This window comes from Scyliorhinus canicula, chromosome 15 (assembly GCF_902713615.1).
Source record: "Scyliorhinus canicula chromosome 15, sScyCan1.1, whole genome shotgun sequence".
NCBI classification, from domain to species: domain Eukaryota; kingdom Metazoa; phylum Chordata; class Chondrichthyes; order Carcharhiniformes; family Scyliorhinidae; genus Scyliorhinus; species Scyliorhinus canicula.
Genome location: NC_052160.1, coordinates 132,113,231 through 132,140,535, shown reverse-complemented (window position 1 = coordinate 132,140,535; position 27,305 = coordinate 132,113,231). Strand labels below are relative to the sequence as shown.

General features: G+C 46.6%; 1 protein-coding gene across 2 annotated transcripts in view; it reads right to left on the bottom strand.

Annotated features, from left to right (window-relative positions):
* LOC119978126 (ETS domain-containing protein Elk-4-like) overlaps positions 1-27,305 on the bottom strand; it is a 133,048-nt gene that overhangs the window by 53,386 nt on the left and 52,357 nt on the right. Inside the window, exons 2-5 of one of the 2 annotated variants that reach the window (XR_005463394.1) lie at positions 24,911-25,132; positions 21,327-22,172; positions 16,956-17,072; positions 8,542-10,084 (exon numbers count right to left, since the gene is read on the bottom strand). Coding sequence is in view for 1 of the 2 variants with exons in the window: in XM_038819530.1 (XP_038675458.1) it covers positions 9,986-10,084; positions 16,956-17,072; positions 21,327-22,172; positions 24,911-25,117 (1,269 nt within the window). In the remaining variant the exon portion in view is untranslated. Of the gene's footprint in view, positions 1-5,047; positions 10,085-16,955; positions 17,073-21,326; positions 22,173-24,910; positions 25,133-27,305 lie in introns of those variants that run through there. The other variant, XM_038819530.1, reaches the window with a different exon arrangement.

The window sequence follows — 27,305 nt, the reverse complement described above, 5'->3', positions numbered from 1 at the left end:
TTATTTCCCCTTTTTTTCCCCTCACAGAGCCAATTAATCTCTTATCCCTGGGTCAGAATCCAAGATGAGCCAGGAGGGTTGGCAACCTAGATCGGCAATGGGGAGACGATGGTTAGAGTTCAAGGTTATCAGAAAGTCTTGTTTGAACCTAATGGCCTTCTCTTGCTCTGAAAAATGATTTGATCCTTCGCAAACAGCTGTACCAGCTACAAATGTACTGCTGTGCACTACCTCAGGTTTTCTCATTCTTTACAGACAATGGCAGTGGAGTGGCCTGCTGTAATTTTCGGAAGCCTGCGACCAATTTGCACATCACAAAATATCACAAACAGAAACAAACAGATTTTCTTCAAAAGCAATATTGGGTAAATAATAAATGTTGCCCAGAAAGAACATCCCTGACCTTCTTTGAAATAATGCCGTGGGATCTTTAATACCTGCCTGGCAGGACAGCCAGGGTTTAATGTTTCATCTGAAAGACGGGGCCTCTGATCAATGCAGCACTCCCTCGGTACTGCTTTGAAAGTGCCAGCCTCGATTAAAGTGGGATGTACACAATTAGAGGGAGGAGCGCCACCCACTGACCAACAGCTGACACTGGTGTTAAAAAGAAGTTCAAATCTTGGGGGGGGGGAGAAATCACAGTGCTATGTAACTCCCGGGTGAGTAATATTTAAAGAATGGTTCAAATGAACTACCTGAAACAATTCCTCAAAAGTCTGTGGATAATGTCTAGATCACCCTGACTTTCGAGGGAACTGAGAGGCAGAAACCACCCTGGTATTAACATAAATAAAAAGGATTTTCCACCTTTCACTAATCCCAAGTATAATCAGGTCAGAACACAGCAGGATTCTAGGAATTGAGAAAGAAAAGGAAACCTCAAAAACACCACAACCACCACAAAGTGTAGTAAGCAGAACAGAGTTTAAATATAATCCAATTTTTTAAAAAACCCTCAATTTTTATGAGTTGAAAAACAATAAGCACTTTGCATTATCAATTTAAAATCAAAAATTAATTATCAGGAGGGGCAAAAATAATACAACCAGAGCTTCAAGTACTTCACACAATTCATTTGATGTGGAGATGCTGGCGTTGGACTGGGGTGAGCACAGTAAGAAGTCTTAGAACACCACGTTAAAGTCCAACAGGTTTGTTTCAAACACTAGGGGCGCAATTCTCCGCACTCACGACGGTGCGGAGAATAGCGGGGGTCGTAAATTTTTACGGCCACGCTAGTCTGACGCCCTCCCGCTATTCTCCCCCCCCCCCCCCCCCACGCCCGACTCCCGACACGAATCGCTGCCGCCGTTTTTTTACGGCGAGCAGCGATTCTTAGCTGGCCGATGGGCCGAAGTCCAAGCCCTTTACGGCCGTTTTTATGAACGGCAAACACACCTGGTCTGGCCGTTCGTAAAAACGGCCGTAAAGTTCAGATCTTGGCAACCATGGCACCGATTGGCACGGCAGTACCACGGCCGTGCCAAGGGTGCCATGGGCCCGCGATCGGTGGGCACCGATCGCGGGCAGCGGGTCTGATTCCCGCGCACTCTTTGTCCTTCCGCCGCCCAGCTGTATAAATTCGCGGGGCGGCTGAGGGGCATCCCGGCCCGCGCATGCGCGGGTTTCGCGCAAATGCGCGATGACGTCATCCGCGCATGCGCGAGTTGGAGTCTTCCAATCCGCGCATGCGCGGCTGACATCATGTGACGCGTCAGCCGTCGCAAACTCTGGCAAGCGGACTTAACGAAATTCGTTAAGCCCGCGATGCCGGAGTTCACGGCCGCGGCATGCTAGCCCCGACCGGGGACCAGAATCGGTTCCCGGTCGGGGAGGGGGAGGCTGGCGTCAAACCCACCCATTTTTGACGCCAGCCTTATGATTTCTCCCTGTTTGGGAGAATCGCGCACTCGCTTTCGGAGCACTGCTCCTTCCTTCTTCACCTGAGGAAGGAGCTACGCTCCGAAAGTTAGTGTTTGAAACAAACCTGTTGGACTTTAACCTGGTGTTGTAAGACTTCTGACTCTACAATTCATTTGATCAGCATTAATTGATACAAGTAGGGATCAAAACCTATCCCAAGGTACAGTAAGAAGTCTGGTTAAAATCCAACATGTTTGTTTCAAACACTAGCTTTCGGAGCACTGCTCCTTCCTCAGGTGAATGAAGAGGTATATTCCAGAAACATCTATAGATAAATTCAAAGATGCCAGACAATGCTTAGAATGCGAGCATTAGCAGGTGATTAAGTCGTTACAGATCCAGAGATAGGGGTAACCCGAGGTTAAAGAGGTGTGAATTGTCTCAAGCCAGGACAGTTGGTAGGATTTTGCAAGCCCAGGCCACATGGTGGGGGGTGAATGTAATGCGACATGAATCCCAGGTCCCGGTTGAGGCCGTACTCATGTGTGAGGAACGTGGCTGTACGTTTCTGCTCAATGATTCTGCGTTGTCGCGCGTCCTGAAGGCTGCCTTGGAGAAGCCAAGGTAGGCAGTGCATAAGCTATTAACTACACCTTCCTTTTAACCGTTTTGCTATCTGATCAGGAGTGGAGAGGGAGAATTTACTGTTCATCAAGGTTAGCTCTAGAAATTGAATATTTTCATATATATATAAGCCCACAGTCACAAAGTGGAACTCCCTCTTCTTTACCCCCACTTCGCTCGAAGTGCCAAGTGCCCTCCATTATGCCAACGTGGCATATTTTACCATGTGGAGAAGCATTTTCTTTAACGTCCTTCAGGAGCTCAGGACATCCCAGAGAGAAAAAGGCCAGAATTCTCTGACCGTGGCAATTCACTTTCCCCGCCATCAGCACATCCCCCCCTCCTTCCAGCCCGCGGACTTCCCTGCGGCGTAGGGTGGTTTCAATAGGAAATCCCATTGGCAAGTGGAGAGAGTATAGGATCCTGCCATCAGCAAGCAGTGCGCCGCCGAGAAGCAGGTGACTGGGGAACCGGAGAAACCAGCCCAAAGTAACTGTTGTAATGGCACCAGCCGATTTGCACACAGCAAGGTGCCAAAAAACAGTGAGGTAGTGACCAGATCATTGGAGTTTTTTACAAAGCAATATTGGTTGAGAGATGAATATTTGCCTTGGAGAACTTCCATTCCCTGCTTCAAAACTGTATCATCGGGATTTTTATGAACATCCAAGAGCGCAGCTGGGGTCTTGCACCATCTAGCTCTTGGTGCATAGGTCAGATTATCCACACAAGTGTTTTGCTATATCACAGCGACATGGTGTCATAAACTGGAGCTTCTTCAAAATTAATTATTTGTCGTCAATGCCTAGAACAAAGAACAAAGAACAAAGAAAAGTACAGCACAGGAACAGGCCCTTCGGCCCTCCAGGCAGCATCCTGGTAAATCTCTTCTGCGCCCTCTCTAAAGCCTCCAGATCCTTCTGGCCCGTGCCGACCATGCTGCCCGTCTAAACTAAAATCTTCTACACTTCCTGGGTCCGTATCCCTCTATTTCCATCCTATTCATGTATATGTCCAGATGCCCCTTAAGTGTCACTATTGTTCCTGCTTCACCACTTCCTCCGATGGCGGGTTCCAGGCATCCACTACCCTCTGTGTAAAAAAACTTGCCTCACACATCTACTCTAAACCTTGCCCTTCGCACCTTCAACCTATGCCCCCTAGTAATTGAACCCTCCACCCTGGGGAAAAGCCTCATAATTTTGTAGACCTCTATCAGGTCGCCCCTCAACCTCCGTCGTTCCAGTGAGAACAAACTGAGTTTATCCAACCTCTCCTCATAGCTAATGCCCTCCATACCAGGCAACATCCTGGTAAGTCTCTTCTGCACCCTCTCTAAAGCCTCCCCATCCTTCTGGTAGTGTGGCGACCAGAATTGAACACTATACTCCAAGTGTGGTCTAACTGAAGTTCTATACTAAGGCTTAGTTAATATTCTGTTATAAATGGCCAATTCCAGCTCATTACATTCATATTTTTGATGACTTAAAGAAAAATAAATGGATACAGACTGTTTGAAATAAAACCCTTTGCCATTTTGGACTGTTCTATCAATGGAAGGTCAACAAATAATACTGGGTGCTTTAACTTCTTGTTCTTACAATATGCCAGATGACCTGACGTGTTCTCAGCTGGTTAGCCCAAAGTCACACTGCACATAACCAATTATTGTGTTGCTATTGGTAAAGTGTTCTAACGGCCAGAAGAGTATTTTCCTTTTCCAGTGCATGGCAGCATTATTAATCATTCCAGGAAATAATGCAGGGTTGATGCTCTACCTTAACAATGTGACTTGACTCTCAGAGCACCCTTAAGAAATCAGTGTGACATTTATTTTATCCTAAACCAGAATTCCTTGAAATGACTTTATATGCAATTGCTAATTTGTGAGCTCTAGACGCGAACCGGATAGGAAAAGGTGTCTCAGATCCATTAGAGTTAGAGAAGATATCAGGAGAAAGATCATTGCGTTAAGCTAGATTGGATTCCAACCTTGAACCACAAAGGTGAGAGGGTAGTGATCCAATTAACTACAGCACCCATCCCACAGATAAAAGTTATTTTAACGACGCAATCCAGATCTCTGTTCAGTAAATGTTGGTCCATTGATTCTGGTGCATGTTATTTTCTCCTAGTCTCAGACAGTGACCAGAAACCATAATCCACAAGCAATGAAAACGAAAAAGGGGTTGAACTCTTATGTGTCATTAGTAACAAGCAAATGCAGGGACATCAGTTATGTGGCAAGATCGGACAAGCTGGGATTGTTCTTTTTAGAAGAGAGAAGGTCAAGTGGGGATTCAATAGAGTTCAAAGAGTCATGGAGGTTTACACAAAGAGGACCTTCGGTCCATCGTGTCTGTGCTGGCCATCAAACAACTATCTATTCTAATCCCATTTGCCAGCACTTGGTCTATAGCAGATGATCGAAAACTCAACGCTTTTGAAAGGGCAGATAGGGAGAAACTGTTTCGGCTGGTGGGAAATTCAGCAACCAGAGGACACAGATTTTACAGGATTGGGAAAAGAACCAGAGGGAAGATGAGAAAATGTTTAAAAAAAAATACAACAAGTTGTTCTGATCTGGGAAGAACTGCCTGTAAGGTTGGAGGAAGCAGAATCTGAGTTAGCGATCAAAGAAAATTGGATATATTTTTGAAAAATAAACAGCTTTGCAGGGCAATGGGAAAAGACAGCAGGAGGAGGGATGGGGAGTGCGTGGAAAACTAATTGGTTAGCGATTTCAAAGAGTCAGTATAGGCACTATGGACCGAATGGCCTCCTGTGACATAGAATTCTAACAAATGAAGCTGCTAAAAGGATAGGCTAATGCCTTTGATAAGCAAAAATGAGTTTCAAGTGAATTAATTATGTATTACATACTAATATCACACAGTATAATTTCAACCCCTAAGTTCTTTGTCTGGCAGAGATGTAAATGCAATTTATGACCAAACACATTACACCTTGACATTGACTATGTAGTTAAACAGCACCTATATACACAATTCCACTAATCACTAGTCAATCTGAAGGTATAAAGCATTAACAACTGTAGTGTCAACATGCTTTGACCGCTTAAAAATCCACAGATAGGTTTCCAGTATATGGAGGTCAAACCATAATGAATAAGCCCTGTTTGATCAGTTAACTGTTCAGTAAAACATAGACGTCATAACGCATGGCTCTTTACACTTTACATGTTAAAAAAAATCAATAAACATGAACTTAAGACGTTTCCCTTTAGAAACCCAAGTGCCATAGATACATTAAATAAGAATACCATTGTTGATGCCGATATTCAGTTTGCTCAATTACATCCAAGGGAAGAACATCCAAAGTGCTTTCCTTCCTGGTTTAAGGCCATCAAAGGCCACCCATCTTGGGTCACGAAGATGGGAGATACCCAATACCCTGTCTTGCTCATGCCACAGGTTTACTGGCTGTTAGGAGGGATGGCATCAATGCTTGCATCAGATTAAGAGGAACTCTTCTTGGATATAAGGGTACCAACTCTGATTGGACAAGATTGCTGGAGGTTTCATCCTCACTTCCGAACTTGCTGCCCAGACAAACAACCCTTTGTTTAAAAAAAAAAGCATCTCCAATAGTTTTGGAACTAATAAACGAGTGTTTGAAGAAAACAATAAAAAATGATTTTTTAAAAAAAACACTCATTTTTTTTATCTTCCCAAGCAGTGTTCAGAAGAATAATCTTTAATTCCTGAAGGCACCGGGACATTCCTGGAGGGTTGACAATCCCAACTGGGTGGCAGCGTCGATGAGTAGGAGGAACATGATATAAAGCCGTTTTGGAGCTCTCAATTATCGATGACACCAAATTTCACACCACCGCGATTCCATCATTTGGTTCCCCGATCAATTTTTCGGTTCTATCCTCCGCTTCCTTCCATGTTACATCCAAAAAATATCTCCACAAAGCTCTCAGTAACGATGGTGACTAATTTTAACAACACTCTTTCATTACAGACTGCGGGGTCACCACCAGTATATTTATTTTCCCGTTGGTTGACAGCCACCCAGACGTGTCTTTCAGAGAGACATTTCTTTTAGAAATTTCCAAAATGTAAACAAGACATAAAGAAGTCTTTTTAAAAATGTGTTTGCATTTTTCCTCCTCTGCTAGTGAGGCATTTGTTTTTAAGGATTCCGATGAGCTTCCACCTTAAACAAAGCAAATGGGCATTCATTATCCTGTTCACATCCCTATGAAGTTTTGGAATTGGCTAAGAGGACAACCCTTGTCATGTGTTTCAGAGCTCTCCCCAATGTTCTCTCCGCTTGTGCAGTGCTTTCACCTTTGGGAAAGATCCTGAATCCCTTGTCTATGTGATTGGGAAGTCAATATCTTGATCTACTCATTGTTGTACGCTTGCATGAACCGATGGCGACATTTACGCTTAACTGCGAAACAGTTACCACCAATCAGAACAGGAACCAGCTTATAGAAGATTGAATGATTCTTTAAAAACCTGCCCAACTCAGTTGCATTCGTTGAAAGTTAGGAAGAGCTCTACGTTCGCTTAGGTTCAACTTCATTGCATTTATATTTCGCCAACTTGTTTCACTCTTAAATTCACTTGGCGCTGGTTTATGCTTGGCCATCTCGAATGCCCACATTGTCTCGCTCTATGCAACCTCACATGCTGCTCGATCCTTTCCATTGGTGAATGATAAACAGATGCAGCAATAATTCAAATCAAAAGATCTGACCACATCATTATAGTCGGAAAGTGCCTTAGTCCTTAAAACCTGTTTGATTAGGAATGATCAATTCCCACCATGGCCATTGTGCTGGCGTCACCAGGTCCTGACTGTCTCTGGCCCGAGTTTGATTTCAATTTGGTTGAAAATTGGGACAGAGCAGAATCTTCAATATTGATGACACTTGCTTTGATATAGTGTCGGAACATCACAAAAGTGCTTTTACACCATCAATTCCTTTATGAAGTGCAGCCACAGAACCTGTACAGGCAGATGAGGCAATCATTCCACATTTGTAGCATCTCACAAATGGCAATGAAAAAAAATGACCCGTTAATCCCTTTCTATTTGTAGCTGCTGTTCCTTGAGGGAGGAATGTTGGCCAGGAGATTGGACCAACAACATTCTCTGTTCCACGCCATACCAACCTTGTGCAGTCAGCACCTTGGTATATCATCCAGTTCCAAAACATAGTGACACTACCCCTAGCAACAAGAATAAAAAAAACACTTCAGCATATTACTCAGATTTAGATTGATGGGAACAAGGCCTGGTCGTATGGATTGAGCCACTTGGGAGTTGAGGCTGGTGAGTTGCTAGGATGCTGACCCTAAAAATGGAAAGTATTTACTTCTGTCACTATGCAGAATCCTTTGGATTACAATGTGGCTAGGATTCAGAAAGCCAACACAGTACCCAAATTGATCATGTACCATTAATAAATTTACAAAACAAAACACACATTTCCTCTTTTAACTTTTAAAGCACCAGCCATGTATATAACATGCAGACATGACCCAGTCAAGGTCCCACCTTGGTGGAAAGAGGTCTGGTGTGACATAACCATCCCCTCAACAAGAATAAAAGCAAATTACTGCGGGTGCTGGAATCTGAAACCAAATTCTCACTCCACAGTATAAAAATTTCCCACTTTCTCTGTATTATAGCTTTGACAAAGGGTCATCTGGACTCGAAACGTAAGCTCTTTTCTCTCCCTACAGATACTGCCAGACCTGCTGAGATTTTCCAGCATTTTCTCTTTGGCCCCCAACAAGAAGACGGTTTGCTTCATAATCCCGCTGGGAATATTTATATTGTGTGTGCAAAAGTCACACAAGATCCGTCTTCCTGTCAGTTAATAAATCAGCCCACACCCTATGAGGAAAACACAGACCGACAAAAGGAGATTCCACCCACCTAGTGTCAAATACAGCAACAGAAACGGTTGCTGAATTTCAAAGAGTGCTTCCTCCCTTTCCAACTTTGTGGAAGAAAAAAATGATTTCAATCTTTTTCATTGTTCATTTACGCAAAAAATTAACTTACCATCTCTTTTCAAAACATTGAACCCAAAATCTTGAACTCAAGGCATTTAAAATTCATCTCATGATCAAGTGGTTAGTCAGTGATTAAAGAGCGACCCTGGATATGACGGAGCAGAATACAGAAGAAATGGCGAAGAACTACAGATAGTTTTTGCCGATTCGAGATGGAGGGTTAAATAGACCGGAACTTCCTACATGGAAATAAAGGTGCACTGACTCAGAGGTGGAAATAGGGTGATAGAGTAGAGGTAGGCCATATGGCCCTTCAAGCCTCCTCCTCCACCATTGGATGTGAACATGGCTGATTTGGTTGTGGTCTCAATTCCATCTTCCAGTCCGTCTCTCATAATCCTTGAATTGGAATTGGAGGGGTAGACGTAATGAAGAGGAGAGGAGGGATAAAAAGATTGAATGGTGGGAGATGGAGGGTGAGGCAAAATTGGAAATGAAGTTAATGATGGCTACTAGAAAATAGACGAGGATTTCTTGACCAAAACTACAATATCATGGGTTCAGTTGATAAATCGAATCCTTCAGCCTTGGCACAGCATCTTTTCCCATCCGTTCTGAAGTGGCATTCATGAATTGCCCACATAGGCACAAGTGCAGCACACCCTGAAGCAATGGGCAGAAGGAACTCAGCGTGTGGTTCTACAAACGCATATCACAGACTTTGGGCAGGCCCCTTGTTGTCAGTTAGAATTTGCAAGGGCTGACAATCCAAATAATGGAGAGGAGGCAGGTCGACGCAGAGAAAGGGGAGGAGCAGACTGCACCAATGATTTGAAGTCTGGATGTTTGGGTCCAACCTCCTGAAGTCGTTTCTGTGTCTGACCCTCGTTGAGCCTCAAGAATGATCATTTAGTGAGAAGCCACTTTGAAAATTGTTGTTCACCACCTACAGAGGAGTTACAATCTGATACGATTGATAAGAGTACACTGTGGTGTGACGTGAACTGTTCTTGGTCTTCCAGTTATCTATAACCTTCAACCCTAAAACCCATTAATCAGTGAGTGTACAGAAAATAAAGGCAGCAACGCAGATCTAAACAGTGTCTCTGGAGAACATTTTTTCTGGCCAAACAGTAAGGTCAGTGTGGGTGCAGGGGCCCCAAACAACATGAAAGTCTCAGATATGCAACAAGTTGTCCATCTTTTGTCACTTGCATTGATATCGCATTGAATCTTGTCACAGTTTCTTGATGAAGCAAATTTGGTAAAATAAGTGGATTCCAAAAAGAACCAAAAATGGATCCTATTCCCATTCTCCAGCGTACCATGTTCTGGGCAGGGACCCTCGATCACTGTGACCAGAGATTAGACTCAAAGACTTGGGGAGCAAAGATTTGGAATTAGACTGGTTGTCAATGCCACCGGTCTTCTTTATCTCTCTGATAGGACCTCCCTTCGAAGCCTTGTTATGCAGCTATGGCCTTTTTGATACCTCAGGCCTTCTGAAGGTCTGGTGACAAGGAGGTTGGAGTCGATGAGCCATCCACACTTGACAATGGGATCTGCATGTGACTGTTGGCGATATTAGGGAACTGCAGGAAAAGAAAACAGTTTTATTTTTAATTGAAACGCATTTTGCTGCAACCCCTTTCTTAACTTTTCATCTTCAACTTACATTCATTTGGCACCTTGAACACAATAAAACAATCGCTTCACAAGAGCACAATTTGACACTGACTTGCATGATATGGAAACCATCTGTAAATGGATATTCTGTGAAATAAAGGATCCTCGCATATTGACTGTAAGGGAAGTGACCTTCACACCTGAATCTGTACTCCAGGCAAGGGCAAATGGGATCTGGTTTCAGGACTGGCCTGACAGTGCTGCACTCCACTCAGTACTGCAAAGTTCAGGCTGATATCGCAATGCAGTACTGTGGGAGTTTTAGGCTTATTCAATTTTGGGATGTGTGCATTGCTGGGAAGGCCAGCATTTACTGCCTATTCCTGATTGTCCTTGAAAAAGTTGCGATGAGCTACCTTCCTGTGTACAACTGAGTGGCTTGCTGGGCCATTTCAGAGGCCGGTACGAGTCAACTCCATTGCTGTAGGTTTGGAGTCACATGTGGGCCAGATGGTTGGGTAAGAGCAACAAATCGTCTTTCCAGGTGGGTTTTTACGACAATGTGGTGATTTCATGGTCTCCATTACCAATACCATCTTTTTTGATTCCAGGTTTTGTTTAGTTAATTAATTAAAGTTAAATCCTCCAGCTCCCAGGAGAACTGAGCTGAGTCTCTGGATTACTAGTCCAGTAACATAACCACGATGCCCCACTGGAGTGTCAGTCTGGAATATATACTCAAGTCTCAGGAGTGGTTAGGCAGCACGGCAGCACAGTGGTTAGCACTGCTGCCTCACGGCGCCGAGGTCCCAGGTTAGATCCCAGCCCCAGGTCACTGTCCGTGTGGAGTTTGCACATTCTCCTATGTTTGCGTGGGCTTCGCCCCCACAACACAAAGATGTGCAGGATAGGTGGATTGGCCAAGCTAAATTGCCCCATAATTGGTAAAAATGAATTGGGTACTCTAAATTTTAAAAAAAGTCTCAGGAGTGGGACTTTAAAGCACAACTGACTCAGAGGCAATAGTAAACCACAGCTAGCACCTTAGTCCAGCACTCTACAGTCCACAGTTGATGCTAGAAATTCCAGATTTAATCGCTACCTCAGGTTCCGTGATGTCAAACACTCGGGTGAACAACTGACAAAACAACCAGAGCTGAATGAAAGAGATTTACCCAAAGATTTTCTGTGATCCGGAATACACTCCCTGAACGGGTGGTGGAAGCAGATTCAATAATAACTTTCGAAAGGGAATTGCATAAATCCTTGAGAAGCAAAATTATTGCAGGGATATGGGGGCAAGAGCTGACTGGATAGTTCCCTCAGAGAGCCAGATATGATGGGTCAAATGGCCTCTTTCTGCACTGCATTCTCCACATTGTGGTGTTCTTTGTAGTTCAGATCGGAGGATGGCTGGCGTAGTGTTCAGAAAGACCCCAACTAGCTTTTATATTAAACAAAGCTAAACATTTATTTACACTACTTAATTGGATTCGACACTTACTCCTATATAATAAACAGCTGATAATAAACATACAATCTACTCTCATCTACTTCTGATCTCTACACTAATACAATAACCATGATCTGCTCTCACTCACACTATCTTTTCTACAGTCTGTCTTCTATCCTTCAATACTCTCCGAGAAGGCATGGCATTGATGTCTTATATAGTTCTGCATCTAGCTCCCACTAGTGGTTGATTTGGATATAACATTAACCCTTAGATTTCTGTGCATTTATCAGAATGTCACACACATCAGCAGTTCAAATGCCTTATTTACACACAGACCGAGTGCACGTTTGTCCAGCTCTCTTCTTCGTCAATAGATAGTGTGTTCAGCCTGTGTCGAAAGCTCTTGAGGCCCCTTGGTGGGGTGGGAGCTTAAAATTGCAAGGACCTGGCCTGGTTGCGATTTTATGCCGGGGCAGGCAGGGTCACAGAGGGGAAGCCCATCCGTGCCCTAATTAAGATCCTCTTAAGGGGCTTTTCCCACTCAGCCTCAATTTTAAGGCTGGCGGCAGATGATTGATCGGGGGTGGGGGGTGGCGAGGGGCTGCCTCCATCAAAAGCCCCCTTCTGACTGAGAGAGCCCTCTACTTAGGGCCTGATGCCCTCTGGGCCGCCCTCTCCTCCAGCCTATTCCCCGAGACCCTCACAAACTCCCAGGTATTCCTCACCTTCCCACCCATTGACCCCTCCTCTGGTTCCTGGTGCTTCACAGCAAAGCTAGCTGCAGTTCCTCTTGTGGCCACTTCAGCGCTGTACCTGGAATGACTGGAGAGATGCCAGCCAATCTGGCTGTCTGCTCTCCAATGTGGGATCTCCTCACAAGTCTTTGTGTAAATATATTTTACGTTCTACCCCTGCACCCTCATTGGGAAGGTGGCTAGTTTTCTATCTAACAGCCAGGCAAGCCAGCTCCATCTATGATGTAAGGCACAGAGGCCTGTTCCAGCTAACATTTAGAGCCATGGCAGATTGCAGATAATCCCCTCTAAAAGACAGTTCTGTGCCTTTGATGAACCAGGAAGAGACATTTTCCCAGATTTGGTCACCCAAGTATTATTGTGTGGTAACTATTATCTATTCACATATGGAAGAAAATAGACTTATCAGTGATAGGCAGCATGGTTTTGTGCAGGGAAGGTCATGCCTTACAAACCTAATAGAATTCTTTGAGGAAGTGACAAAGTTAATTGATGAGGGAAGGGCTGTAGATGTCATAAACATGGACTTTAGTAAGGCGTTTGATAAGGTTTCCCATGGCAGGTTGATGGAAAAAGTGAAGTCGTATGGGGTTCAGGGTGTACTAGCTAGATGGATAAAGAACTGGCTGGGTAACAGGAGACAGACAGTAGTGGTGGAAGGAAGTGTCTCAAAATGGAGAAGGGTGACTAGTGGTGTTCCACAGGGATCCGTGCTCAGACCACTGTTGTTTGTGATCTACATAAATGACCTGGAGGAAGGTATAGGTGGTCTGATTAGCAAGTTTGCAGATGATACAATGATTGGTGGAGTTGCAGATAGCGAGGAGGACTGTCAGAGAATACAACAAAATATAGATAGATTGGAGAGTTGGGCAGAGAAATGGCAGATGGAGTTCAATCCAGGCAAATGCAAGGTGATGTAATTGATGTACAGAGAGATCTGGGAGTTCAGGTCCATTGTACCCTGAAGGTGGCAACGCAGGTTGATAGAGTGGTCAAGAAGGCATACAGCATGCTTGCCTTCATCGGACGGGGTACTGAGTACAAGAGTCGGCAGGTCATGTTACAGTTGTATAGGACTTTGGTTAGGCCACATTTGGAATACTGCGTGCAGTTCTGGTCGCCACATCACCAGAAGGATGTGGATGCTTTGGAGAGGGTGCAGAGGAGGTTCACCAGGATGTTGACTGGTATGGAGGGGGTTAGCTATGAAGAAAGGTTGAGTAGATTAGGATTGTTTTAATTGGAAAGACGGAAGTTGAGGGGGGACCTGATTGAGGTCTACAAAATTATGAGAGGTATGGACAGGATGGATAGCAACAAGTTTTTTCCAAGAGTGAGGGTGTCAGTTACAAGGGGTCACGATTTCAAAGTGAGAGGGGGAAAGTTTAAGGGAGATGTGCGTGGAAAGTTTTTTACGCAGAGGGTGGTGGGTGCCTGGAACGTTTTACCAGTGGAGGTGGTAGAGGTGGGCATGATAGCATCATTTAAGAGGCATCTAGACGGGTATATGAACGGGCGGGAACAGAGGGAAGTAGACCTTGGAAAATAGGAGACAGGTTTAGATAAAGGATCTGGATCGGCGCAGGCTGGGAGGGCCGAAGGGCCTGTTCCTGTGCTGTAATTTTCTTTGTTCTTTGTTCTATAGTGTTACTAAAATTGGGTGTTGCTTGGAAAAGGGGGTGTCTCTGTGAGTTCAAGGAACGTGGGTATATTTTGGGAACAGGAGGTAACTTCAGATAATACGATGTGGTTAGTTATTCATACAATTACGTGTCATCGTGTATTTTGTTGTGTGTTTTATTTTTTCTTTAACTTTAATAAATATTCTTTATTTATTGTTTACACAATGATTGGACTGAGTTGTACATTGATCCTTACATTATTCCACACAAAAATACACCACTAAAATACAATGTTTGAAGATATCCTTCGGGGCTTTGAGACACTCTCGCAGGTGACATCAGCAGGGTTCTTATATTCTCCCAGATGCATAATGGAAGCTTCTCTGATCTGGATCTAGACTTGATCCTCGTTTTCCTTCTGGTTCTTATACTTCTCTCGATCCATTGCTTCTCTCTCTCATGGTTAGATTTTGTGAGTTTATCCCCTTCTTTACACTTACTATGTTCCCTATCCTTGTTTATTGAGTTGATCCTGGTTCTTTTGAGGTTCGCCTGCCTTTCTTTACTTCTGGAGCAATCTCTCCCTGCAGCCTCTGGTTCATGAAGGCTTGGGTAATCCTGGGCTGTTGTCTGTGGAATTTATCGTTTAGACAGGATAGGAAACTGTGAGGAAGGCATTTGATCAATATCTTGCTTTCCCTCGAATTCCATAACCCTGGTGTAGCAGTAAGGCCAGTGCCTTCCAAAGTGGACTAGGTGGATATTGCTGGTTCAGTTCTGTCTCTGGTTTGACTGCTTGCAGCCTGGTCTACCACTTCTGGTGAACGGATAAGTGCGACTGCACATACCTATGTCGGGTGAATGTGGTAATGTACCAATGTATTCTATTGCTTGAGTTTCGTCTCCCAACTGTTCGGCCGACTCCGATTGATGAAGGATCATAGTCACACTCAGCCACTCGTTAGTCCAATTGGTTTATTACCCGTTTGTTGAAAGGAAGTTTACTCTTTGTCTTCTTCCTGGAAAAAGGCCGGGACAACTGGTTTCTGTAATGAGTATCAGAAAATCAGCACTAAGGTCCCAATTGAGGTCATCAGAACATTTGGACACTTTGAGGGCTCCGATTTGGTATCATGACTGTTTGTCTGTTCGTTGATGTCCTCCACTGTCTTGATGATGTTGAGGTCGACACAGGCATTTTGGCTCAGAAGAGAAAATTCCTGATTGCAAATAACACGGGCTGGATTCTGCCAACATGGGGCTATGTCCCCACACCGACGTAACAACGCTGGCGTTGCACTCTGGAGTTTCCTCAAAAAAAATCAGTTGATTCATTTACCTACAGGGAGCTGGCAGGGACCCAGAGTAATTCTCGCAGCTTTACCTGCTGATACGGGCCCCCGCACTTCTGGTTTCGAGCCCGCCATGCGCACCACGGCGGCCCCCCCGATCGGCTGCGCGTCCTTGCATCGGATCGGCCCAAGCTGTGCCCCGGCCACCCATAAGGCCCCCCCCTCCCCGATGCCCGATCACTCCGCCCCCAACCCCCCCCCCCCCCCCCCAATCAGGGCGGCCGCCGACTGAGTCTGCAGCCGCCACGCACGGTTCCCAAAAGGCAATAGGTAGTTAGAACCACGCTGTCGGGAACCCAGCCGGCTGGGAATGGAGTATCGCTGAGCGGGCCTCTGGCAATGGCCCCCAACCGCACAGAGTAAATCGCGGAATCGCCTAGTCTCGGGTCCCAGGGAATCGCATGAGCAGCGCCAGGCCCGATTTCGGTGCAAAAGTCGATTCTCCGCCCCCGCGCCAAATGCGATCGGCGTTGCTATGCGGAGAATTTAACCCCATATATTTTTCTTGCATCGGTTTGTTCTTGTATTGGAGTATTGCTTTTAACATGCCTATGGCTTGTAGTTTGACCTCTCCTGGAAAATATAACTGGGTTTCAGTTGTCCTCATTGTTTTACTAGCTATGGTTCTTGTTGGCAAGACTGTGGTACTTGCTCCTGTATCCAGTTTGAATTTCATGTTGTGTCCATTGACCCAAATATCCGCATTCTAGAATGTTGCTTCTCTGCTTGCAGAGACTCCTCGAGTTCGTAAATTGGCTTATGTGCGAAGATTCCCTCATTACCCTCTGCGTATGTAAAGATCTTAGTTGTCCACATCTTTCTAAAGTGTCTGAACCTTTTTACAGTGAAAGTGTTCGGCGTTCCTCGCAGGACATTGTTTGTACCCTGATACCTGCTGCAGTTGGTGACCCAGTTGGGCAATTGCTTCAAAACACTGCAGAATATCTGGAAATAATCACTGGGAATTAGGATGAATCTCTGATCACTGCTTTCCTTCCATTGGGAATCGTGCCTGAGCAGCTGATTATTTTTTGTCATTTGCTGCCACATGATCACCACTTGTAACGGTGCCGACCTCGGACCCAGGCCGCGCATGGAATGAGTCGCAACCCATGCTCACTAAAAATGTAACTTGCCCAGTGTTGCTGTGCCATTGATCTAAAGTTTCTGATCCCTTTTCAAGGTTTGCTCACCCTTCCTCAATTGCTGCCAGATGATTTTTTTCCTGCCCCCTCTCAGCTTCCACAACTTCTATGGAACGCTTTTGGAGATTTTCAACTACATTATCAAAGTCTCCAGTTTTTTCCCCGTGGTGCCTTTATTGAGGACAAACTTCGTAAAAGTTGTTTTTTTGGAGATTTAGGGATTATGTCGCTGCCACCATGTTATATGTTGGATATGACGGGCTAAAGCATGGTTGCAGAGACATACATATGTCTGAACAAAAACTAGCTTATTGGATGAACGTAACTATTTACAGATATACAAGGTTACTCAGTCTGAAGCATCAGATTTCTCCCTCTTGACCCCCAGTTGTCTGACTCTCCCTTACGTCAACATACGGGTGGCACTGTTTCTCCAGTCTCATGCGTTAACCTTTTCAATCCTGAATGCCCTAATACTACAGACCCCCCACGACCAATACTTACTTGAAATAAAGTGCTGGTTCCAGGCATTCGGGCAGGACTGAGTGAAGCCACAGGACTAAGGGTGCTCCAAAAATGGATGCTGGATAGTAAAGGACTAGGAGTCAGTAAGAATGGAGTCTGAAACAGAAACAAAATCCGCAAGATTAGAATTGGCTTTAACTACAGATAAAAGGGCAAATTCACTGATCTAGCACTCCACAGGAGAAAGTACTTCATCATTCATAGGGTCCTGGAAATCTGAAATTCTTTCTCTCAAAGACCCTAGGAGGGGAGGGGGGGGGGTGCAATTGAAACTTTTCAAGGCTGCAATTGATGGATTTTTATTGGATGATGGGCTGGAAAGGGATACGGAGTAAATGTAGAGTCAGGCTGCAGATCGGCTATGACAGGGTGATTAGAAATGATTTGTTTCCAGCGATTGACAGACCCAAATTGGGAGGAAACACAGAAATGTTACAGCGTTGAAGGAGGCCATTCAACCCATCTTTTCTACACTGGTTTCCCAATGAACAATGCCCTTCGAGCTATTCTCCTGCCATCTCCCCATAACATTGCACATTCTTCCTTTATGGCGAAATGTCTAATTACCTTTTGAATGCTTCAATTGAACCTGCCTTGACCGCACTCTCAGGCAGTGCATCCCAGGCCATAACCACTCTCTGCGTGGAAAACCTTTTCCTTGTGTCACTTTTGTTTGTTTAAATCTGCGCCCTCGTTCTCGATCCTTTGATGAGTGAGACAACAATTCCTCTCTAATTATTCTCTGCGGATCCTTCAGGATTTTGAATACCTCTACCAAATCACCCCCCCCCCCCCCACCGCCTTCTTTCCTTCAAAGAATACAGTCTGATCGTCGCCAATCCATCTTCATAACTGAAGTTTCTCATTCCTGGAACCATTCTCTGAATCGTTTCTGCATTCTCTCCAATTCCTTCACATCCTTCCTAATGTGTGGAACCCAGAACTGGATGCAATACCCCAGCTGAGGCCAAACCAGTGTCCGCTACAACTTCATCGTAACCTCCTTGCTCTTGTATCCTATGTCCCTGTTGATAAAGCCCAGGATACTATGGCCGTGATTCTCCAAGCCTGCGCTGGCTCGGAAAATCGGAGTTGCCGGCGAGAGGGCACACGATTGATGCGGCGCCGGTTGGCGGCCGGTGAAAGACGTCCCCGCGGTGAAACTCCACAGCCGCCGGCCGAGTTTCCGCCGGCGTGGGTCACATATGGTTCCACCCGGCAGGAGCTCAGCGTCGTGGCTGCAGTGGCTGTCCTGGTTTTGGGGGAGGGGGGGGGGGGGGAAATCAGTCTCCAGGTGGGGGGCGGGGACCTCCACGATGGTCAGGCCCATGGTCGGGGGTTACCGATCGGCGGGCATGCGCGATTCGGGGGGGGGGGGGGTTACCTTCTTCCACGCCGCCCGCTGTGTGGCTCCGCCATGTTGCGCGGCGCTAGCGCACAAGCGGTCGCTGCGCGCATGCGCAGACCTGCGGCCAGCCGCTGGGCGCAAGCGCGGACCCACGGTGAGCAGTGCAGGACCTCGTACGGCAGCTGGAGCAGTGCGGAGCACTCCGGCGCCGTGCTGGCCCCCTGTGGGCAACAGAATCGCTCGGCCAAGAGGCCCGGTGAAGCCGGCGTGACGCACTCCGATGTTTACGCTGGCGTCAATACTTTGGCGCGTTTTCAGAGAATCCCAACCTATATGTTTTATTAACTGCTCTCTCATCCTGTCCTGTCACCTTCAATGACTTATGTTCATATCCACCCATGTCCTTCTGCACCTACTTAAATTGTACCCTTTAATTTTTTTAATTTATTTGTTCATGGGTAGTGGGCATCACTGGCTGGGCCAGCATTTATTTTCCATCCCTAATTGCCCTTGAGAAGGTGGCGGTGTGCTGCTTTCTTGAATCGCTGCAGCCCATGCACTGTAGGTACATCCACAGCGCTGTCAGAGAGTTCCACGATGTTGATCCTGTGATATAGTTCCAATTGAGGATGGTGCGTGATTTTGAGGGGAAGTTTCAGGTGATGGTGTTCCCATACATCTGCTGCCCTTGCCCTTGAGGTCATAAGAACATACCCACAAACTAGGTTCAGGAGTAGGCCACTCGACCCCTCATGCCTGCTCTGCCATTGCTGATCTGATTCTGGCCTCAACTTCCCATTCCATCTACCTCTGGCTCCCTCGTTAATCAAGAATCTATTTACCTCTGCCTTCAATATATTCAATGATCCTACTTTCACTGCTTCCTGCGGAAGGGACCCACAAAGATTCACAACCCTCTGACAGAAAAAAAAAACCTTTATCTTAAATGGGAGGTCCCTTATTTTTAAACTGTGTCCCCGAGTTTTAGTCTTTCCCACAAGGGGAAACATCGGGCGCGATCTTCCGGCCACACTGTGCTGGAAAGGGAGCTCGCCGTGGTGCAGCGCGGCCAATGAAAGCCAGGAGATCCCGCTCCCAGAATCAACTCGGCTCGCAACGCCTTGTGAAATTCAGCGCAATCTCGCACAACGGTGATTATCTCCACTTTTCATTCCCCATGCAGTAAACAACAACATTCCATTTGCTACACAAATCACTTGTCGTACCTGCATACTAGCCTTTTGTGATTCATGTACCAGGACACTAAGATCCCTCTGTACCTCAGAATTCTGCAATCACTCCTATTCTGCCTGCCAAATATGTCTTCCGTTACACTGTGCACTCTTATTTTGTGTAGTAGCCTTTGATGTGGCACCTTACTAAATGCCTTCTGAAAATCTAAGTACAGCACATCCACAGGTTCTTCTTTATCTATGTTGCTTGTCACTTCCTCAAAGAATTCCCATAAATTAGTCAACTTGACTTCCCTTTCACAAAACCATGTTGGCTCTATTTGATTGCATTGAAATTTTTTAAGTGCCCAGCTATAACCTCTTTAATAATAGATTCCAGCAATCTACCTGGGACAGATGATAGGTTTACTGGCTTGCAGTTTCCTGCTTTCTGTCTTCTTCCTTTCTTGAATAGCCATGATGTGGAGATGCTGGCGTTGGACTGGGGTGAGCACAGTAAGAAGTCTTACAACACCAAGTTAAAGTCCAACAGGTTTGTTTGGAATCACTAGCTTTCAGAGCACTGCTGCTTCCTCAGGTGAATGAAGAGGTATGTTCCAGAAACATAGATATAGACGAATTCAAAGATGCCAGACAATGCTTAGAATGCGAGCATTAACAGGTAATTAAGTCTTTACAGGTCCAGAGATAGCCAGGTTAAAGAGGTAACTTGGGGTTACCCCTATCTCTGGATCTGTAAAGACTTAATTACCTGCTAATGCTCGCATTATAAGCATTGTCTGGCATCTTTGAATTTGTCTATATCTATGTTTCTGGAACAAACCTCTTCATTCACCTGAGGAAGGAGCAGTGCTCCGAAAGCTAGTGTTTGAAACAAACATGTTGGACTTTAACCTGGTGTTGTAAGACTTCTTACTGTTTCTTGAATAGAGGAGTCATATTCGCTATTGTCCAATCTGCTGGAACCTATCCAGAATCTAGGGATTTTAGGAAATTCTGGTTGTAGGTTTGGGAGGTGCTGTGGAAAGAGTCTTGATGAGTTGCTGTGGTGCATCATATAGATGGTACACACTACTGCCACTGTGTGTGTCAACGGTAGAGGGAGTGGATATTGAAGATGGTGTATGAGGTGCCAATCAAGTGGGCTGCTTTGTCTTGGATGATATTGAGCTTGAGTGTTGTTGGAACTGCACTCATCCAGGCAAGTGGAGAGTAGCATTTTTGCCAATTAGATTTTTACTAAAGAGCTGTACTTTATCGATGGCGAGAGGCTGCTCCCCTTAGCCAGGGAATTAAGAGTGGGCGACAATTTCAGAATAAGGGGTTGTGAATTTTGGTCTGAGAGGAGGAGAAATCTCGGCAGGAATTCTCCGGCCGTTTGCTGGTGGCAGGACTCTCTGGTCCCGTCAGAAGGTCCAGTCCGCCGGTTTCCCGCCAAGGAACACTCAACTGAGAGGCCGGAGAACCCCACTCATCGACACTCAAAGGGTTGGGATTCTTGGAAATTGTCGACTCCAGAGGACTGTGGATGTGCAGTCACTAAATAAATTCAAGACAGAGATTGATAATATTTTGGGATTAAGGGATATGGTAATCATGCAGGAAAGTTGAGTTGATGTATGGAATCAGCCATGAGATGTATTGAATGAAGGACCAGGCGCAAGGGCAGTTTGGTTTACTTTTGCTCCTATTTCTTAGATTCATTTAACAATGCTTTCCTAATTAGAACTTTTCAGAGTTGGATCAGAAATTCCATTAAACTCAACAGGAAATAAACACTGTGCCTGAAGAAAGTTTTGGATGGCTGACCTGGGTTAAGTAGGCTGGTGTTAGTGATGTGGTTGGGAGGGGAGGACTTGGTAAAGCCAGAGGGCTTGGATCGCTGTTGGTAATGACCAATGCCGGAGTCAGTTCCAGCCCCTTCGGCTTCTTTGACCGGCCCTTTTGATGTCTGGCTTCTGGATTATCCAACGACAGATCTTCTCCATCCGAGGACAGTTCGGGGGGTCGCGTCAGGTCATCCGATGGGCTGGCGGCCAGCTCAGTCTCGACGGTTAAGGTAGCGGGTTGATCCAAGGAGGAGACTAAAATGGGCGAGCCGGGGCTCAAGGGTAGAGATGTGGAGGGTGAGACAGAGGAGAGGGGCGAAGTGGCGGTAAAAGATGCCACGATGCTTGGCACAGACAGGGACTCTTCCATTAACTCCGGGTTGGGCGAGGTCACTGAAACCGAGGGCACCGTTGCAGGTTCTATCACAGAGACTGGTGAGAGCCTTTTAGGTGGGTTGGTGACGAATTTAATGACGGTCACTGGTTCCTGATGAGGTGCCTTCTTCTTCTCCTCTGGCAATTTCTCGGCAGGGTTCTCGATTTTAATGGACTTAAAGATGTTCGGGTTGGTTTGCAATGAGTTCAAGGTGAAGGATGAGTAGAGCCCTGAGCGGATGTAATCGTTGCGGCTGGAGATCTTGGAGGATGATGCTGCTTTCTCCTGGCTGTGGTTCTCCTTGTCCTTCTGTGGCCTATTCATTTCAGGGGAGCTGGTTTCCACACCATTCTCAGCCCTGGCCACCATGTTGAGGTCCACGTTCAATATCTCCGGATAGCACACAAACTTATACACAAATTTCTGGCCATTCACCTTTTTGATAATGTTCTGTGGATTGAACAAACAAAAAAGCAGAATGAAAGAAAGAAATACGCACTCCTGCAACTCTCCCTCACCTTGCTAAGATGCATGCCTTTTCTTTTTGCATTACACCAGGACTCTGGATATAACTGAATCGTTTGTAGAGTTTGGACATTCTCCCTCTGTCTGCGTGGGTTTCCTCCAGGTGCTCCGGTTTCCTCCCACAGTCCGAAAATGAGCAGGTTAGGTGGATTGCCATGATCAATGCGCGGGTTTATGGCGATCGGGCAGGGGAGTGGGCCTCGATAGAGTGCTCTTTCCGAGAGTTTGTGCAGACTCGTTGGGCTGAATGGCCCTTCTTTTGCACTGCAGGGATTCTATGGAACATTTGCATAGGAGCCAGGGTGGAATTCCCAAGAGTAATTCTAGGGATGTAAAACCTATGCACATGGGTGCAGGAGGAGGCAATTGAACCCCTCGAGCTATTTGTGCTTGCATGGCTGATCTGTATCTTAACTCCATCTATCCACCTTGGATCCATATCCTTTTATGCCCTTGGCTAAGAAAAAACTCCCTTGATCTCAGACCCACTTCTTGTGGGCTGAGAAATCTTACATTTCTGTCATGTTGTTACAATGATAGAGATACTGATCGCTGATAAGGGATTGTATGAACACTTTGTGGGCTCATTTATTTACACTGGGCACACAAGAACACTTGAATTAAGGCAGAAACCTTGAAGACATCGGAGCTGTGCTGTGCTCTGCTCCCCGGCAAAAGTGAAACTAAAACTGGATCAAATGACACACTTCCCTTCGCATGATGACATGTTGCTGTGCCCGAAAGGCAATATTACAACAACCTGTACCATTTTTACCAACATACTGCAAAACGAAAATGTTGCCCGACTTCTTTCCCGAGTGAAAACAGAAAGTGCTGGAAATACCCAGTAGGTCACGCAGTATCTGTGGCGAGAGTTAACGTGTCGAGCTCAATGTGACCCTTTTTCCAAAGAAGAGCTTCTACGGAGACTACTTCTTCTCAACTCAAAATGTTAACTCATGGATGCTGTCAGACCTGCAAAGCATTTCCTGCATACATGTTCTGTCTTTATTTCAAATTTCCAGCACCCGCACTATTTTGCTTTTATTCCCCCTTGAGTAATGATCTCTGATTTTAAGACTATCATCCTTTGTCTTAGAGTCTACCCAACTACGAAAATTTATCTCCATCTACAATCAAAAACTTCAATCAAATCATCCCTTTGCTTCTATACTCGATGGAATACATGCCTAGTTTATGAAATCTCTCCTCATAATCCGAGCCTTGGAACCATGGCAACATCCAATTCCATGGAGGGATTAGGAACAGAATTTCATGGTTGCGGTGGGAGGACCTACCCAGCGACTGGAAAACCAATGCCGGGCCCATTATCGGAATGCCCGGTGCGATTCGGTCCCGGCCAGGCACTTAATTTCCTGTCTTGGGGCTTCTTGGCTCCAAGAAGGCAAATTTACCCCCAGAATTCCTGGTACAGGATGGGTGTCCTGCTCCTGAGAGCTGCCGGATAACCAGAGCCCATCAGCTCTCCAGTACCACAAGCGTCGTCAGGACTGGTGGTCACTGTTGGCATTGCAGCTTGGTGTAGGCAGAGGACCAGAGGTGAAGCCCCAGTAATAAGGTGAGAGGGGTGGGATCACCGGGGCCTGACAGGGAGGCCCTTTGGTCCGGTGAGGGGGATCAGTTTGAAAGGCAGTGGGGATCTTATAGAATCATAGAATTTACAGAATGGCAGAAGGAGGCCATTCGGCCCATCGAGTCTGCACCGGCTCTTGGAAAGAGCACCCCACTTAAGCCCACGCATCCACCCTATCCCCGTAACAGTAACCCCACCTAACCTTTTTGGACACAAAGGGCAATTTAGCATGACCAATCCGCGGGGCAGCACGGTAGCACAATTGCTACACAGCTCCAGGGTCCCAGGTTCGATTCCCGGCTTGGGTCACTGTCTGTATGGAGATTGCACGTTCTCCCTGTGTGTGCGTGGGTTTCCTCCGGGTGCTCCGGTTTCCTCCCACAGTCCAAAGATGTGCAAGATGTGCATGGATTGGCCATGCTAAATTGACCTTAGGTTAGGTGGGGTTACTGGGTAACGGGGAAAAGGTGGAGGTGTGGGCTTAAGTGGGATGCTCTTTCCAAGAGCCGGTGCAGACTCGATGGGCCGAATGGCCTCCTTCTGCACTGTAAATTCTATGACTCTATCCACCTAACCCGCACATCTTCGGATGGTGGGAGGAAACCGGAGCACTCGGAGGAAACACATGCACACACAGGGACCCAAACCGGGAATCGAACCTGGGACCCTGGAGCTGTGAAGCAACTGTGCTAACCACTGTGCTACCATGGTGCCCCAGGTTCCTCCATTCCAACAAGCTGCAAGGCGCAGAATGACTGGCACAGAAGGACCCTCTTATCAAGCACCTACCCTATCCGCCAGAGTAGTGCCAGAACGCTATGGGTGCTTAGTTGTTGAGCATTTTCAGGACTGAGATCATTACATTTTTGGACACTAAGGGAATTAACGGATATGGAATTGGACAAGAAAATGTAGTTGAAGTTGATCAGCCATTTTGAATGGCAGAGCATGTTCGAGGGACTGAATGGTCTACCGCTGTTCCTATTTGTTCACATGGTTTTAAGGAGAAGGGTGGCCATTTGTCTCGGACATTTGTAACACAGCAGCCAGCTTAAATAATAACCCGTACCTTATCGTAATAGTATCGGAGCGCTCTACTCAGCTTATCATAATTCATGTTGGGTTTATTTTTGCGAAATCCCCACAGTTTGGCCACATCCTCAGCCTTGAGCAGCTTGAACTCGCCGTCATTCGATGTCCAACAGATCAGGTGGTCGTTCTTGGGCTCAAGAAGAAGCTGCAGCAGGAACTGCCACAGCGTGATGGTGCTGTCCATGTTTGACACTGCCACCTGCGGAACAGGCAGGAGAGCTGGTTAAAGAGAAAGCTCTGACTCTAAGCATTATGTCCCCTTAACATAGACTCCCCGCCGCTTTTTCAGGACTGGGAGCTAAGAAGCAGCAACTGCATCTCCCATCTCAGTGACAATGAGGGAGACTTGGCCACTGCAAGCAAAGAAGGTGGGCTGTAATCAACAATAATCAGAGTACAATTTCCCCAGTTACATCTTCAGGCTCATTTATCAGTCCCCAGCCAGCACACTCAGCAATATGGCCTTTGAGATTTGTGCGTCTCCAGCCCAATGTGGAAATCTGCAGCCAGCAAACGTTCCCAAGGGTAAGAAAATGATCCTGTATTTATATTTGCACAAGCTCAGGACAATCGCAAAGCGTACACAGTCAATAAAGTACATTCGAAGTTGCGATGTAAGAAATGCAACAGCTAATTTACGCACATCAAATAATGAGAAGACCAGATTTTTTTTTAATGTTGCTGAATGAGGAGTAATATTGGTGAATACACCGGGTGTACTCCCTGCTTTTCTTTAAATTCATGCCACAGGATCTTTCATTACCCGCTGGGGCAAGAAAGGGGTAAACACAGAAGGTGCTGGAAAAAAATCAGCAGGTCTGGTAGCATCTGTGGAGAGAGAAGGAGCGTTAACGGTCTGAATCAAGTATGGCTCTTCTTGACAATGCTTCGGGGGGCCTGCCTGAGAACCACCAGCTTTCCCCTGCTGCCAACCCCACCCTCCCCCATGACCTTGCACCCACGAGCCTCCCCCTAGCATCATCCTCCTGTGGCCTGGGATCTAGCAACAATATCTCCTCAGTGTCTCTGCCAATCAATGGAGCTGCCTGCTTCTAATTGGCTGGCAGCTCTCGGAAGGCGGGACAACCACTGACAGGAAAGGCCCTACACTGTCCGGTTAAATCCCGAGTGGCACTTAACTAAGGAAAGATATACAGTACTAGCATTTACAGCAGAGGGCTGAGGAGGCTGCATTGTTAAGTATGTCCAAGGCCGAGATGGACAGATTTTTAATCAGTAAAGGAATTAAGGGTTAATGGAATAAGGTGGGAAAGTGGAGTTGAGGATTATTACCATAGAACCATAGCAAAGATACAGCACAGAACTGGGCCATTTGCCCCATGCTGACCCAAAGACACAGAGATGCCCTTTCTAATCCCATTTTCCTGCACAGCCCACGTCCCTCCAGCTCACAGCATTTAAGGTGCAGATCCAGGTACCTTTTAAAAGAGTTTAGGGTCTCTGCCTCCACCTTCAACTCAGCAAATTCCAGGCTCTCACCACCCTCTGCATAAAAAGATTTTTTCCTCATGTTCTCTCTAATCTTCTGCCACTTCGCTTGAATCTGTGACCCCTTGGGTGGGATTCTGCGGGAATTGGCGGGGCGGGCAACTCCGGCGCAAAGGAGAGCCGTGAACCGCTCCAGCGTTAGGTCGCACCAAAGGTGCGGAATCCTCCGCACCTTCAGGGGCTAGGCCGGCGCCGGAGTGGTTTGCACTGCGCTGGATGGCGGGGAAGGGGTTTGGCGCCACGACAACTAGCGGCAAAGGGCCTCCGCCAGTTGGCGCATGCGCGGGAGCGCCAGCGAGTGCCGGCGTCATCCCAGCGCATGTACAGGGTTGGGATCATCTCCGCGTCGACCATAAGAAAGGACCACAGCAGCCGACGCGGAGGAATAGAGTGCCCCACGGCACAGGCCCACCCACAGATCGGTTGGCCCCGATTGTGGGCCTGACCACCGTGGGGGCACCTCCCGGGCCAGATCCCCCCGCGCCTCCCCCAGGACCCCGGAGGCCGCCCACGTAGCCAGGACCCGCCGGTAAGGACCTACTCTAATTTACGGTGGCGGGACCAGCCAAAAACGGGCGGCCACTTGGCCCATTGCGGGCCGGAGAATCGCCGGGGGGACGGCTGCAGCAGCCGGCGCGATTCCCGCCCCGCCAAATCCCCGGCGCAGGAGAATTCGACAGCTGGCACGGCAGGCTTCACGCCGCCCCTCGGCGATTCTTCGACCCAGCGGGGGGTCGGAGAATCCCGCCCCTTGTTTTTGATGCCTCTGCCAAAGGAAACAGGTTTCCTCCTGTCGACTCTATCTACACCCCTCACAATTTGGTACACCTCAATCACGTCGCCTCTTAGCTTTCTCTGTTCCA